Source organism: Chlorocebus sabaeus, chromosome 19 (genome assembly GCF_047675955.1).
Source record: "Chlorocebus sabaeus isolate Y175 chromosome 19, mChlSab1.0.hap1, whole genome shotgun sequence".
Lineage (NCBI taxonomy): Eukaryota > Metazoa > Chordata > Mammalia > Primates > Cercopithecidae > Chlorocebus > Chlorocebus sabaeus.
The window spans coordinates 25955023-25971354 of record NC_132922.1 but is presented as its reverse complement, the minus strand read 5'-3'; the positions used below and the strand labels follow the sequence as shown (position 1 = coordinate 25971354).

The window sequence follows — 16332 nt, the reverse complement described above, 5'->3', positions numbered from 1 at the left end:
CTCCCTTAAGCCTGGCCAAGATAAATGCCTTCTGTTTTGGAAAGCATGATTTTCAGTGGGGCAGGGCCTCCTTCCTGGCTCTGAAGGAACCTGGGGTCAGGGACCCTCGAGATCAGTAGGAAGTCAGAGTGTGAAAGTGATGGGAGTGGGAGGCTTTTACAGCTGAATGATGTAGAACCCATCCTGGGAGGTTGGCTGCAAATGGCTTTGCTTAGCAAGGCCACCTGGAAGGAGGCTTCCACGTGGCCAGGGCCTTGAAGGGATTAACCCAACCTCTTAGTTCCGATTGTGTGTTCTTGAGTCAAATGGGCCAGGACCTATGTCCACAGCGACTCCAGCACCATGGCCAGACCTGAGTCCTCCTCTCTCTGCAGAGGGACGACATGGAGGCTGTGCCAGGGTACCTGTCCCTGCACCAGACGGCTGACGTCATGACCTTGAAGTGGACCCCCAACCAGCTGATGAACGGGTCTGTGGGGGACCTGGACTATGAGAAGAGGTAGGGCACTGCGTCTGCTATGTGTCCCTTGGGTCCCTCCACTCCCCTCGGCACAAGGAAGTTCCTCCCCGGGAGAGGGGAGGCTTGTATCCAGCCCCTGCTTCTGCCCGCTCTTCTGCCTTCTTGTTAGGGTCCCTTGGCTCAGCCTCCCTGCAGCTGTGGCCTCCTGGGAAACTCAAAGGCTCGAGAGGATCCGGAAACCAGCTGGAAGAGTCTTAAGGCCTGGGAGTTGGCAATGCCCTGGACAAAACCATCCAGAGGGAGAAATCTTTACAGAGATCTTCTAAGCCTACAAATGGCAAATATTCTTCAGTCTCTGTCCTCCTTCTCGATCACTCAATAAAAAGGGAAGGCAGGAGGTATTAGCAGGCATCTAGTCCAGGGCTGCATCTGCCATGAAATCCTGTGATTTATAAGACCCAGGAAAGGCTTTCGAGTGACACTTGAAAGGAATGCAGGGACAGGGGATTTCCTGCTGCGGTGCCTGGATTTCAGCCCAATTAGGGAAGACTTTAGGAGGAACAAATAAAGCCATGGTGCAGGGGTGTGGCTGGTTCAAATATTTCAGCTTGAGGAGGCTTGGCTGCTGGTGGGGAGGAGAAGCAGTGGTTTTTCCTGCTCCAAGTCCACATCGAATCTTATTTTTATATTACATTTTATTGCTTTCCTAAAAAAATACTTTGCAATTAAGAATTTTTAACCTAAAGATAGACAGAACTCAGGTACCCATCACCCTGCCCTCATGGCCATGAACCCATTTCCTCCTTCCAGAATAATATTATTCTGGGCCAGGTGCGGTGGCTCACACCCGTAATCCCAACACTTCGGGAGGCTGAAGCAGGTGGATCATGAGGTCAGGAGTTCAAGACCAGCCTGGCCAACATGGTGAAACCCCATCTCTACCAAAAAGACAAAGATCAGCTGGGCATGGTGGCGCATGCCTGTAATCCCAGCTACTCAGAGGAGGGTGAGGCAGGAGAATTGCTTGAACCCAGGAGGCAGAGGTTGCAGTGAGCTGAGATCGCATCATTGCACTCCAGCCTGTGCAACAGAGCAAGACTCTGTCTTAAAAATATATATATATACATGCCTGGCATGGTGGCTCACACCTATAATTGGGAGGTGGAGGCGGACGGATCACGAGGTCAGGAGATCAAGACCATCCTGGCTAACACAGTGAAACCCGGTATCTACTAAAAATACGAAAAATTAGCCAGGCCTGGTGACAGATGCCTGTAGTCCCAGCTACTCCGGAGGCTGAGGCAGGAGAATGACATGAACCTGGGAGGCGGAGCTTGCAGTGAGCCGAGATCGTGCCACTGCACTCCAGCCTGGGTGACAAAGCAAGACTCCATCTCAAAAATAAATAAATAAATAAATAATATATATATATATATTATTCTGAAGCAACATGCAGACATGATTTCATCTGTAAATATTTTAATGTGTATCTCAAAAAATATGGACTCTTTTCAAGAAACATCTGGCCTTGTACTGATGAAAAATGTTCTCTAGGCCGGGCGTGGTGGCTCATACCTGTAATCCCAGCATTTTGGGAGGCTGAGGTGGGTGTATCATGAGGTCAGGAGTTCAAGACCAGCCTGACCAACATAGTGAAACCCTGTCTCTACTAAAAATACAAAACTTAGCTGGGCATAGTGGCGGGCACCTGTAATCCCAGCTACTCGGGGAGCTGAGGCAGAAAATTGCTTGAACCCAGGAGGCGGAGGCTGCAATGAGCCGAGATCGTGCCACTGCACTCCAGCCTGGATGACAAAGCGAGACTCCATCTCAAAAAAAAAAAAAAAAAAGATGTTTTCTAAGCTGGTCATTTATTGTGCAGGAGTCACCATCTGTCTTCAGAGCTGGTCAGTGGACAGGACAATTGGTCCTGTGCTAGGCACAATAATTCAGCTCCAGCCAGACCCTGCAGTATCTCACTCTCTCTTTTTAAACACTTTAATTTTATTTATTCATATTTTATCTTATTTATTTATTCGTTTTTTTGAAACACTGTCTCGTTCTGTTGCCCAGGCTGGAATGCAGTGACGCGATCTTGGCTCACTGCAACCTCCGCCTCCTGGGTTCAAGCGATTCTCCCACCTCAGCCTCCCGAGTAGCTAGGATTACAGGGACTTGCCACACACCCAGCTAATTTTTGTATTTTCAGTAGAGATGGGTTTTCATCATGTTGGCCAGGCTGGTCTCAATCTTATCTTAAGTGATCTGCCTGTCTCGGTCGCCTCACAAGGTTATTTTTATTTATTTTTAAAATTTCTATTTTATATAGAGATGGTGTCTCATTTTGTCACCCAGGCTGGTCTTGAACTTCTGGCTTCAAGCAAGCCTCCCACCTCAGCCTCCCAGACTCTAGAGTTTCTTCTAATCAGAAGACCATCATGGAAGAATAGGGGAGGTGTCCCGAGGTGCTGTGGGCTTGGAACCTCGCCTTAGCCTCTTTATCTTAAACCTTGGTCTAAAGCCTTCTTTGACTTCCCCGCTGAGTCCAGATCACATAAGCGCTGAATCTCCTTTGTAGCATTTAGAAGACTGTGTGACTACACAGTTGATCTGTGTCTGTATACCTACCATCTTGCCCTCAAGAGTTCAGTGCCTTAAAGGCAAGAGTCCTGTCTTGTTCGTATATTATCCCCAGCACCTACCACAGCTTGTAGCACATAGTAGGTGCTCACATCAGCCTTGTGAAATGAACTAGGGAAGTCAGGAGACCTGGATTCATTCAGTGGATATTTACTGAGCACCTACTCTGTGCCAGCCACTGTGCTAGATGCAAGGGAGACAGCCGTTGTAGAAAAGGAGGGGAAAATCTTTACCTTCTCAGAGCTTACATTCTACTGGAAGACAATGAATGGGCAAGGAGATGGATGGACGTATGCTACGGTCCCAAGCCTTTGCTCCACTCTCACCTTGCTGGATGACCTGGGGTACGTCACTTCACCTCAGTGAGCCTCAGGGTTCCCTTTTTATGAAGTGGAGAAGTAGGATAAGACAGTCTCCTTAGAATTGAAGGCATCCCCAGGGGATCTTCAGGGGCTTCTCAAACCTTTAAGCATCTTGCACCCAACGTCAAAGCTTTAACTACACGAGGACCCTGTTTGTTGCTTGGACTTGAGCCCAGGGTTGTGTGGGCCAGAAACCTGATGCTAGTGTTTTGGGAAAAGCATTGGCTCCGATGATTGCCAAGCCCCACCCCAGCGCAGATCATCGGGGACCCGTGTTTCCGCATCATCTTTCCCTGTTGGTGAACAGGCACCTCGTAGGCACTTTGATACTGAGTTCTGGCTGAATCAGAACTTCTAAGGTCACTGCCTAGGAGCTGGGGTGCCTCTAGCCCTGGGCTGTGAACTCCTATCTATCCTTGTTATTACCAGAACCTGAGGCTCAATGGAAGATAAATGGCAGGAGTCAGAAATACGGAGGTTGGTGTGTGGGGAAGGGGTTTGCCCCAGGAGCTCCAGCATCCCTTGGGGGACCAAGAAGCAATGAAGTGGGGTGGTTTTTGTCTGAGCTTGTGCAGGAGCCTCTGTTTTTTTTTTTTTTTTTGAGATGGAGTTTCGCTCCTGTGGCCCAGGCTGGAGTACAATGGTGTGATCTCGGCTCACTGCAACCTCTGCCTCCCAGGTTCAAGCAATTCTCCTGCCTCAGCCTCCCGAGTAACTGGGATTACAGGCATGTGCCACCACGCCTGGATAATTTTGTATTTTTAGTAGAGACGGGGTTTCTCCATGTTGGTCAAGCTGGTCTCGAACTCCTGACCTCAGGTGATCCAGCCACCCTGGCCTCCCAAAGTGTTGGGATTACAGGCGTGAGCCACCGTGCCTAGCCGGAACTCTTTTTTCTTTTCACGGCCAACCTCACTCCTGCACAGCCAGGATCCTCACTAGCTGGGTATCCCAGTGTTACAGAGAAAATGTCACCAAAAAGCTGGATATTGGGGTTCTGGAGTCAGGCTGGACTTGCCTCCAATCTCAACTCTGCTGTGTGGAGCAGCAATGGAACCCTCCTGTGCTGCTGGTAGGACAACCAATTTGCAGACCAGTTTGGCAGTTTCTTGTAACATCCCCTTATCATGTGACCCAGCAGTTCCGCTCATAGGGATCTACCCAAGAGAAATGAAAACTTAGGCCCACACAAAAACTTACACACAAATGCTTATAACAGCATTATTCATAATAGCCCCAGACTGGAAGCAAGCCAAATGCCCATCAACTGAAGAATGGATGTAGACATCTGTGGTCCATCCATGCAACAGAATATTACTTGTTTATAAAAAGGGATAAATCACCAGTGGACATTACAACATGGACGAACCTCAAAAGCCTTATATCACATGAAAGGAGCCAGCCATGAAGGGCACATGTAGGATTCTATTTAGATGGAATGTCCAGAAAAAGGCACATCTGTGGAGTCAGAAAGCAGACTGTTGGTTGCCTAGGGCTGTGGGTGGGAAGGAAGTTTGACCACAAACAGGCAACAGGAACCTTTTGGGGGTGGTAAAAATGTTTTAAAGCTGGCTGGTGATGATGGTTGCCCAAATCTGTATATTTACTCATCAGACTGTACACTTACAGTGAGTAAATTCTATGGTGTGTAAATTATACCTCAGTAAAGCTGCTAAAACATGCAAAAGAAAACCAGAAACAGCCCTTGCTCCTTCCTAGCTATGCGGCCTGGGACAATCAGCTCCACTTCCTTGAGCCTCATATTATTTATCTGTAAGATGGGAATGTAGTAAGGGAACCTCTGAATAAGCATATAGGGAGAATTTATGTAACAGAAGTGCGTGGAAAACCCTTAGCTGGGAGCCTGGCACCTGGACAGGGCTCTCAGTCATGGGGGCTGTTGGTGTCATTTTCATGGATCCAAAGAGACTGTGGCCACAGAGCTCCTCCTTGCTGATGGCTGGTGGTGGCTTTGTTCACTGGGCATTTCCAGTGTTCAGCATTCGCTATGCACTGTGAACATTCTCTGAGCATCACAGAGAAGCAAACAAAACAGAGCCCTTCTGCAGGTGTCAGCACCCTTTGGGGAATCAGAGGAGAGGACAGGTGGTTGCAATCCAGCGTGACGGGCACACGGGGCTGTGGGAGCCCAGGGAGGACACCCTGACTAGACTGGGTATGGGAGGGGCTCAACAGAGGCTGCTACCCTTGTGTCCTCGACTGTCTTCGAAGGACATTTGCTTCCGTGAACTCTGGTGAGGCTGATTCTGGTACAGGCCAGGGCAGGAAGGGCTTTCAAAGAGAAAAGGTCCCCAGCAGTGTGACTTGAAGGTTTTTCTGAGCCTATTCCACTTTTTTCATTTCACAGCTGGGGAAACTGAGGGCCAGAAACTGAGGTAGGAACTGGCTAAGGTCTCTGGTGGAAGTGGGATTTGAACGCTGCTGACTTTGAAGCCTGTGTTAGTTTGGGTCCTTCAAGAAGCAGGCGCCAAGACAGTATTGGACCAGCAGAGATTTACTGGGGACACACCTGTGCAGGTTAAGGGAGGGGCAGGAGCAGACAGGGAGAGCCTTCAGACCCGCCATGCAGGGAGGAAGAGGAGGAAGGAAGGAAGGTCGGGCAGAAGGAGTCTGAGACACAGCACGGCTCTAAGAACGTTTGGCCAGGTCAGTTGGAAGTCTCCAGTGGACTGTTGACTGTTGGAGGAGTTCCTTGTCTCGCAGGAATGAGCGGCACTAGTACTCCGGCATGCTAGGTCCTGGCTGGGAGCAGCCTAAGGGAAGCATGGCTTCGGTGCAAATGTGGTGATAGATCCAGGGGGTGCCCTCTCAAGTTAATCCGCTCTGCTCCCCTCAGCAAGGTCTTCTGAAGGAGATCTGAGTGGTGTATTTCCATGGCCACCACAAAGCCCAAGTTTCTATGGCCTCCACCCCTTCGTGTGTTCTGATGAGAAAAGCTATTTGTTTCAGAACAGCAGCAAGATTTTGAGCTGGAAATGAAAACACTTAAAGACATAATCATAGGGACCACTTCCCAGGTACGCACTTGTTAATGTATCATCTCTGTGCTGAGCCCTTCAAATACGTGATTCTATTTAATCCTCACAGCCACACAATGGGGTGGGTGTTATTCTAGTCCCCATTTTATAGATGAGGAAACTGAGGCTCAGAGAAACCCTCAAGTCGCACTGCTGGGGACCTGTGAAGCTACTGAGTGGCTATTCTAACTGCTGCACATGGACACATAGTGGCCTGGAGTTGGGATGTGTTTTAGTCAAGACTCCTAGACGCCAGTTAGAGAAAACCAAATTCAAGCTGACTTAAGCACTGGCCCACAGGAACTGAAAACTCCAGGGGCAGTAGCTTCGGGCATGGATGGATCCAGGGATTTGAATAACGGGGACCTGCACTCTTTCCATCTCTTTGCTCTGTCTTTCTGTCTCTTGACGCCATTCTCAGGTATAGTCGCTTCCATCTTCAAATACCACTACTCTCCAGACAGAACGAGGCAGCTCTGTCCCAGTCATTCAAGTGGAAACCTAATAATTGAGTCTCATTGGTTCTGCCAGAGTCAGGAGTCAGTCCTGCACTGAACACTGTGGCTGGAACAGTGGGACAGGTTGATTGACCAGGCCTGGGTCAGGTGGCCATTCCTGGAGTCCCAGGGTGGAGAGTGGGTGGGGTCCACCTCACCTCCCATATGGGACTGGGGATAGGAAGGATGGTAACCTCAGAAAATTGGGGTTCTGAGACCAGAAGAAGGGGAGATAGAATCTGGGCAGGATGGGACACAGATGTGGGGGACCTAGTGGGAAGGGTGGAGGAGCTCCTGGGTGTGGTCTGCTGGCGTCTGAGCCCCTCTGCACAGTGGGGTAGGCAGAAGTCTTGCAAGCCTGACGCTCCCTCCACTTCCAGCGTCTACTGGGACTATGCCATGACCATCCGCCTGGAGGAGATTGTCTACCTGCACTGCCACCAGCAAGGTAGGGACTGTGGGGACAGGAAGGGGGCTGTGTGTTCCTCTTGGATCCCCTGCCTGTCTCCACCCCTGCCTATTCATTAGCATCGTATGACAGTGATATGGTGGACACCCCATATTACCTGTGCAACCTTGGGCAAGGGACCGCACCTCTCTGTGCCTCAGTTTCCCCATCTGTAACATGGGAATTACAACAGGACCCTCTCATGGGGTAGTTGTGAAGATGAAATGATGGATGTTAAGGGCTCAGCATGAAATCCACCTATGGCTATGGCATTAGTTGCTGACACTAAGCACTGATAATGCTTAGATGACTCTGCCATCGATCAGCTGTGTGACCTTGGGGGAAGTTACTTAACCTCTCTGAGCTTTGGTTTCATCATTTGTAAAACAGGCAATAATAGATAGGACTCTTAGGGATACTGTATTTCAATAAGACAGTGCCTCTAACATGCTGTGCTTGTACTCAGTAAGTGCTCAATACATGCTAGCCAGAGTCAGCTACTGCCCCGAGACAGGGGAAGTTGAAGGCTTCCATACAAAAATAGGTCGGGTAGATTTGTAAAGGATTCCTGAGGAGCGTTGAGTACTAGGAGGCATCTTTTTCTTTTGGTGGTTAATGTCAGGAAGGTAAACTTGGTTTTTCTTGACTTTGTCCTGTAGTCCCCAGTCAGAGGTGGATGGTGGGTGAGATGAGAGAGACTCAGGGGAGATAAAAACTGCTCCTGACCTTTGCCCAGGCCTTTCCCAGAGCCTCAGAGCAGGATCCCTGGGTCTGGCTTGGCACCCCTGGGGGATGTGTTTGCAGGAAGGGGCTGTCACCGTGCCTCATAGTGACTTCCCACTGGGTCTTCTCTGGCTGCTGGTGGCGGCAGTGGACAGCGGCGGGACGGTGGTATTGGTCAGCCAGGACGGGATCCAGAGGCCGCCCTTCCGCTTCCCCAAGGGTGGGCACCTCCTGCAGTTCCTCTCATGCCTGGAGAATGGGCTGCTCCCGCATGGGCAGTTGGACCCGCCACTGTGGTCCCAGCGGGGTAAGGTGAGTGATCATGGGGACCCGGGGAGGCTGGGGTGGAGGCTGGTCACAGAGGGTGGTTGCTTTTGCCTGTGTGCCCTTATGTGGCTGTGTGGCCTCACGCACTCCCCACTGATACCTTCAGACTAAGCAAGTTATGGGGACAGGTGTGTCCCAAGGATCTTGCTTTGGGACATGTTCTTGCAGGGCAAAGTGTTTCCTAAACTGCGCAAGCGAAGCCCTCAGGGTTCTGCCGAGTCCACATCTTCAGACAAAGACGATGACGAGGCCACGGATTATGTGTTCAGGATCATCTACCCTGGCATGCAGTCGGAATTCGGTGAGCTGCTCTGTCCCGGGCCCCAGGGAGTCACCTGCTAACTGATGCTGAAAATGATTCCAGTTGTTTGAAACTAGAAGATGACAGGTCTGGATTCTGGGGCTAACAGGAGGATCTGGAAACAAAGTTGGTTTCTTGGTAGCCTCAGTTCCCCCCCAAATAAGAACAATAACCACCCTCTACTTGTCTAATAAAGACACTAGGAGAGGTGGCCTGGGGTAGTGGCAATGGCATCAGTTCTGGAATCCTGGCTGAACCTGGGCAAGTCGTCTCAGCCCTCTGTGCTTCAGTTTCCTCATCTGTAAAATGGACATGTTCATAGCACCAGTTACATAAGTCATTCTGGGGATTAAACGAGGTAAGGTGGCTGGGCATGGTGGCTCACACCCATAATCCTGGCACTTTGGGAGGCCAAAATTTGGGAGGGAGCACTTTGGATTGCCCGAGTCCAGGAGTTTAAGACCAGCCTGGGCAACATGGTGAAACCCTGTCTCTACATAAAATGCAAAAGTTAGCCAGGTGTGATAGCATGCATCTGTGGTCCCAGCTATTTGGGAGGCTGAGGTGGGAGGATCACCTGAGCCTGGGGAGGTCAAGGCTGCAATAAGCCGTGATTGTGTCATTGCACTCCAGCCTGGACAACAAAGTGAGGACCTGTCTCAAAATAAATGCAAATTAAAATATTTTTAAAATGAGATAAGGCATTTCACACACATACAAAACACTCAAATGTTGTTGTTAATATTCTACTTCCCCTTATTATAAAGAGTCAATGAGATGATGAAATATTCATCGTAGAGCCCATGGAGTAAGGCCTTGCACACAGTAGGCCCTCAGTAAGTTGTAGTCAGACCTGACACCAATAGAGGCGAAGCACATGAGATGGTGGTGAATGGCAAGCAGGTTGCACGGTGCCTTCGTGATACTGATGCGTAGCAAGTGGAAGTTCTTACTACTAAGAGCGTCGTCATTGCGGGGCTATTGTGAGGATTCAGTGAATTAAGATTTGAAAAGTACTTAGGGCCGGGCGCGGTGGCTCAAGCCTGTAATCCCAGCACTTTGGGAGGTCGAGACGGGCGGATCACGAGGTCAGGAGATCGAGACCAGCCTGGCTAACATGGTGAAACCCCGTCTCTACTAAAAAATACAAAAAAACTAGCCGGGCGAGGTGGCGGGCGCCTGTAGTCCCAGCTACTCGGGAGGCTGAGGCAGGAGAATGGCGTAAACCCGGGAGGTGGAGCTTGCAGTGAGCTGAGATCCGGCCACTGCACTCCAGCCTGGGCCACAGAGCCAGACTCCCTCTCAAAAAAAAAAAAAAAAAGAAAAAGAAAAGAAAAGTACTTAGAAGAGGGCCTGGCGTTTATGAAGCATGGTATGGGTGTCTGTTAAATCAGTATTGAATGGTAGGCTCTTTCTGTTCACTTCATTTTATTTAACATGCAGCGGCCCTGATGTTCCCATCTGAGGATAATGGCTCTGAGCCTCCCTTTGCTGAAGCAGCCATGTGCTGGGCAGTGAGAGGCTCTTTTGAGAGCAGATGTCTTCCTGGACAAGGCTGGAATCTCTTAAGCGCTACAGAGTGTCCTGAAGTGTTCATGACCATGTCTGTTCCTGCCCTGGATCAGGGCCTCCCAGCCACTCCATGGAACCAGGTGCTCAAAATCCTGGCCAGACACCAAGGCTCTTGTGGGCCCCAAGGCTGAAAAGGCTCCATGTATGAGGGTGAAATCCCCTGGGATGCTGAGCCAGCTTGTGTCCTGTTGCCCGAGAACTTGGGCTTCCCACCCCTGTGAAGATCAACATTCATTAAGAGTTCCACTCGAGAGCCTGTTATCAGAGAGGGCTAGATCCCCTGTAGTTGCCTTCCCAGGAAACTCCACAGCTTCTCATCCAACAGGCAATGTGCACACTCCCACTGGGAGCTAGGCAGAGTGCTGGGTGTTGAGTTTATTTGGAGATTCTCCATGTCATCCTTCTGTGGCTTGGTGAAGGCCAGTGGAACAGACACTGGCTGCGCTCACCCACAACCTCAGCATTTCCCATTCTGTGCACGCTGTTCAGCTACCAGCTACAGCTCTCTGTCTCAGTATCTCTTCGCCTGAGGGTTTTCTCTGGCCACAAGAGTCCCTTCTGGCCAGGGATGGGGCATATTGGAAGCATCAGGGAACCAGTGCCTCCCTGGAGCAGCCCTCAGCTCATAGCTGATAGGAGTTAGTGTATCAATGTCCCAGCTCCCTCTCCCTTTGTGAGGCAAACTCTGACATACATGTTCTGCACAGACTCCTAGAGCTTCCATGGGAGATTAAGCATAGTTACCTCTATTGGTAACTTGCTTGGCGACTAACCCTTTACTCCCTCCCCTTTTCTTCCTTTGTCTCAGTTTGCCCCTCCCTTACTGATGTGCCTTTGGAACTTGCACTTGGATCCTTGTCTGCCCTTGAGGAAACACCCAACTAATTCGGTTTATCTAGAATTGGACGTTTGAACCTTAGCGTTACTGTCATTTGGGATGGAATAATTCTTTGTTGTAGGAGGTGGTCCTGTGCATTGTGGGGGATGTTGAGCACCCGCTAGATGCCAAGTAGCAAACTTACTTTGCCCTAAGTTGTGACAACCAGATATGTCTCTAGGCATTGCCAGGTGTCCTCTGAAGGGTGGCAAAATTGCCCCTGGTTGAGAACCATTGGTTTAGAGAAAAGAATGCATCACTGTATTCAGCTCTGCCACTGCGATGTGGTTAAGTGACCTGTCCTCCGCAGACCTCACTTTCTTCTCTGTAGAGTGGGGTAACAGCACTCCCCACCAGCATCATATTCTGAGGAATCAGCAAGATCATTCCTAAAACACCTGACATGGGTCCTGGCGCTTGGCAGATGCTTAGTAAGCAATAGCAGATATTGTGTCTTGAGTGCCACTGTGTGCCAGGCCCACTTCTGTCCATTGTCCCGCTGTCCCTATCTTAATTCATTCCATCCTCACCATAGCCCTCCCAGGTTGTCATCACCATCCCCCATTTTGCAAGGAGGAAACTGATTCACAGAAGGGTTAAGCAACCAGTCCAGGATCCCATAACTAATTCTTGTCATGGCTGGGAATTGAACGTAGGAGGTCTTGCTCCAGAGCCTGTGCCTGTAACCACCACTCCATGCACATCGTTTTGGCTGGCAGGGAGCAGGCATTGTGCTTTCACTGCCTTCATTCTCAAGGTCAGCTTCAACCCACATGGAAATGGCAACCGCATCCTTGGTTGATTTTCTGGGGCTTGAGCCTCACAGGCTTAGCAAAAACAGTCATCTTACGGTTTCCATCTGTGACAGGTTTCTATCTGTGAGAGGTATGAAGTTCTTTCTGAAAGAGGGCCTAAATCAGACGTCAACAAACCCCTTTTCATGGGCCAAATTCGGCCCACTCAACTGTTTTTGTAAATAAAGATTATGTATAATCTCGCTCTGTTGCCCAGGCTGGAGTACAGTGGTGCAGTCGTGGCTCACTGCAGCCTCGACCTCCTGGGCTCAATTGATCCTCCCACCTCAGCCTCCTGGGTAGCTGGAATCACAGGCACAAGCCACCATACCTGCCTACTTTTTTTTTGATTTTTTGTAGAGATGGGGTTTTGCCATGTTGCCCAGGCTGGGCTTAGAACTCCTGGGCTCAAGCAACTCATCCGCCTCGAGCTCCCAAAGTCCTGGAATTGCAGGAGTGAGCCACCTTCCAGCCCCTTGATTGTGTTTCTATTGGATAGTGCTGGTCTAGCGTGGGATTTCTCAGCCTCAGCACTGTTGACATTTAGGGCTGAATAATTCCTTGTGTGGGGGTTGCCTTGTGTATGATGTTGAGCAGCATCCCTGACCTCCAGCTACTAGACAACAGTAGCACCTAATTAATCCCCAAGGCGTGAACACCCAAAGTGTCTCCAAACATCGACAGGATTGCCCAGGTTGAGAACAGATGGTGTGGAGAGAAGTGCCTATGAGAAACTAGCTGAGGTAGAAAGAGTAGGATGACAGTCAAGTCCTCAGGCCAGGCACAGTGGCTCATGCCTGTAATCCCAGCACTTTGGGAGGCTGAGGTGGGAGGATGGCTTGAGCCCAGGAATTCGAGACCAGCCTGGGCAACATGGCGAAACTCCATCTCTACAAAAAATTTTTAAAAGATTAGCTGGCCGGCCGGGCGCGGTGGCTCAAGCCTGTAATCCCAGCACTTTGGGAGGCCGAGACGGGCGGATCACGAGGTCAGGAGATCGAGACCATCTTGGCGAACACGGTGAAACCCCGTCTCTACTAAAAATACAAAAAAAAAAATTAGCCGGGCGAGGTGGCGGGCGCCTGTAGTCCCAGCTACTCGGGAGGCTGAGGCAGGAGAATGGCGTAAACCCGGGAGGCGGAGCTTGCAGTGAGCTGAGATCCGGCCACTGCACTCCAGCCTGGGAGACAGAGCGAGACTCCGTCTCAAAAAAAAAAAAAAAAAGATTAGCTGGCCATGCTGGCACGTGCCTGTAGTCCCAGCTACTCAGTAGACTGAGGATGGAGGATCACTTGAGCCTGGGAGATCAGGGCTGCAGTGAGCCACATTTGTGCCACTGTACATCAGCCTGGATGACAAAACAAGACCCTGCCTCAAAAAAAAAAAAAAAAAAAAAAGTCAAATCCCATGAGTTGGGATCTTGGCTCCTCTGCTTATTAGCTGGGTGGTCTTGGGTATGTTGCTTAAACTCTCCATGCCTCAGTTTTCCAGTCTGTAAAAGGGGATAATGATAGTACTGTACTCAGTAGGGACAGCTGTTAGGGGAAAGAGGAGAACGACTTCAGTCAAAAGACTACTGCCTGGTAGGACTTTGGGTGATTAAGTTGTGCCATCATTCTGAGCCTCAGTTTCTTCTTCGCAAAGTGGAAGAGGGAGGATGCATCCCTCACAGGGTCGTGAAGGACAATAACTAGTTTCCTTAGGTTTGCTCAGGTTGCAAACTGCCTAGCCTGACACTCAGCACATAGTAGGCACATTATAAAAATCAGCATTCTTTCTTCTAATTGAACACAGTAATGTGGGAGCTGTGTGGAGCCAGGGAGGGGGAGGTTTGGAGCCCCCAGAAACTGACTCTTCCAGCTGTCTCAGTGTCCTGAGGTGGCTCCGAACCCCCACCTCACCGGTTCTTTCTGTTTTGTATCTCAAGTTGCCCCCGACCTCTTGGGCAGCACTTCCTCCATCTCTGTGGGCCCTGCCTGGATGATGGTTCCTGCAGGCCAGTCCATGCTGGTGGTGGCCAGAGGGAGTCAGTGGGAGCGAGCCAGATGGGACACTACTCTCCCCACGCCGAGCCTGAAGGAGCAGCCCCCCAGTAATGTCTGGGATCTCCCCTTCCCTGGGGGCTGGGTGCCAGCCACCTCTGCCATGTTGTCATTTGAGTCCTGGTCCCAAGGGAGATGGAGGCAGGAAGGGAGATGGAGACAGAGAGATTGATGCCCTCCTGCTGTCTAGCCTCCACCCTATGGAAGGCAGCTTGCAGTGTGGTAGGTTCAGTAGCAAAGGGATCAATTGGTGTTATCTGTCTGGATGCGAGTGTGAGAGGCTGAGATGGAGGAAGGCACAGTTACCACGCTTGGGCTAAACTGGTCAGTGCACCCCTGAGGTTGGCTAAGAACTGGGGCTATTTTTCTAGAACATTTTACAGGGGCTTACTGGTCTTCCTTGGCTAGCTCGTGGGTGAGTTACATGGGGAAGAAGAGTGTAACAAGCCACATTTGGTGGCTGTGAGAACTACATCATATAGGCAGCTTCCTCTTCTGTCAGTGGGCAGGGGCTGAGCTTATCAGCTACGGAGCTCTGATGGCCAGAGGACCAGTTCCACAACTCTCCCTTACCTTGGGGCCCAAGGGAAGAGTCAGGGTATTACCAGCTGTCCTGTGGGGACCATGACATATGGGAGAAAAAGTGTGCCACTCTCTTCACTTCCTACAACAGGGATTAGAAAACTAAGACTCGGCTGGGCGCGGTGGCTCAAGCCTGTAATCCTAGCACTTTGGGAGGCCGAGATGGGCGGATCACGAGGTCAGGAGATGGAGACCATCCTGGCTAACATGGTGAAACCCTGTCTCTACTAACAAATACAAAAAACTAGCCGGGCGAGGTGGCAGGCACCTGTAGTCCCAGCTACTTGAGAGGCTGAGGCAGGAGAATGACGTGAACCCGGGAGGTGGAGCTTGCAGCGAGCTGAGATCTGGCCACTGCACTCCAGCCTGGGCGACAGAGCGAGGCTCCGTCTCAAAAAAAAAAAAAAAAAAAAAAAGAAAAGAAAACTAAGACTCAGGAGCTAAATTCAGCCCCATTCCGTACCAGCTTATGAGCTAAGAATGGTTTTTCAATTGTTAAATGATCCAAAAAAGCCAAAAGGAGAGTAATATTTTGTGACATGAAAATGATATGACATTCACATTTCACTGTTTATAAATAAAGTTTTATTTATTTTATTAGAATGTGCGCATGCTTCCTTTTTAACATTTTGTTTATGGCTACTTTTGCACTACAACAACAGAGTCAAGTGCTTACGACAGAGACCAAATGGCTTGTAAACGCTAAAATATTTACTCGCTGTCCCTTTGCAGGAAAAGTTTATGGATCCCTGTTTTAAAGAAAATAAAGCTTTTGCGCCTGTCTAGGACTACCAAGAAGCCAGGAAATTGACTATAGAATTTGTAAGGCATATGTCCCCAGTATGTTTGTTATGTGGCTTTGTAGACACTGCAGTTTTTACGAAACTGAGAAAGAAAAATAAATAAAGGAAGCTATGAGTGCTGTATCCTGAGAATGGCTGGTCAGGAATCACCAGTGTCCACAAGTTGGGAAACCAGAGTCTGTCAAATGTACTTGCTGTATCAAACTTGCTTTAGAAATACAGATTTGAGAGCTCTGTCTCCAAGATTTAGTTGAGTAGGCCAGAGTGTGAGGCAGTCATATTGCTTTTTAACAAGCCTCGCACATGATTTTAGGGAGTCGCTAATGTTTGAGACCCACTTGGTGGAGCAGCTTTAGCCTCAGAACCATGGACAGCGCAGGTGCCCTCTTCATCAGCAGGGGCTTCACTGGGTCTCTGGCTCTTGGGCGCCCTGCCTCATTTGTTGAGTCAGGCTCCCTTCCATCTCACCCGTGAGGCCTGTCTCTTCTCCAGAATCACCCAGCAGGCTCCCCTTCCCTCCTGCAGCATCCTGTTAGTATGACTAAGTGACAACATGGTGAGGTTTGGCTTCCTGCTCTGGGATTGGGCCTGTTTTCTTGGCTCTTGGCTCTCTGTGTCCTCTTCTTTTCTCTTTGGCTGTCATCAGCTCTGCCCATCTCTCAGGGCCACCAGATTTTGTTGGTGGCTTTCATTGGATCAGGCAGACTCAAGGATGTTCGGGGCTGCTGTTTCCTACTGTCACCTTCAGGGTCTTTTCCTATCTCTGTGCTGGCTGGGGCGGGTGAACTGCTTGCTCTGGGGTGAGATTTCTGTGACCCACATAGGCTTAACCAGGGTGATTCTTCTGCCCCTCCTTCTATCCACCA

General features: G+C 49.9%; 1 protein-coding gene across 3 annotated transcripts in view; it reads left to right on the top strand.

The window, feature by feature from the left end:
- The window catches only part of SGSM1 (small G protein signaling modulator 1), a 119668-nt gene that overhangs the window by 51645 nt on the left and 51691 nt on the right, over window positions 1-16332 (top strand). For 2 of the 3 annotated variants that reach the window (XM_007975204.3, XM_073006866.1), the window contains 5 exons: window positions 375-499; window positions 7378-7445; window positions 8317-8480; window positions 8664-8796; window positions 13967-14131. In XM_007975204.3, coding sequence (XP_007973395.2) covers window positions 375-499; window positions 7378-7445; window positions 8317-8480; window positions 8664-8796; window positions 13967-14131 — 655 coding nt within the window. The remainder of the gene's footprint in view (window positions 1-374; window positions 500-7377; window positions 7446-8316; window positions 8481-8663; window positions 8797-13966; window positions 14132-16332) is intronic. The other variant, XM_007975205.3, reaches the window with a different exon arrangement.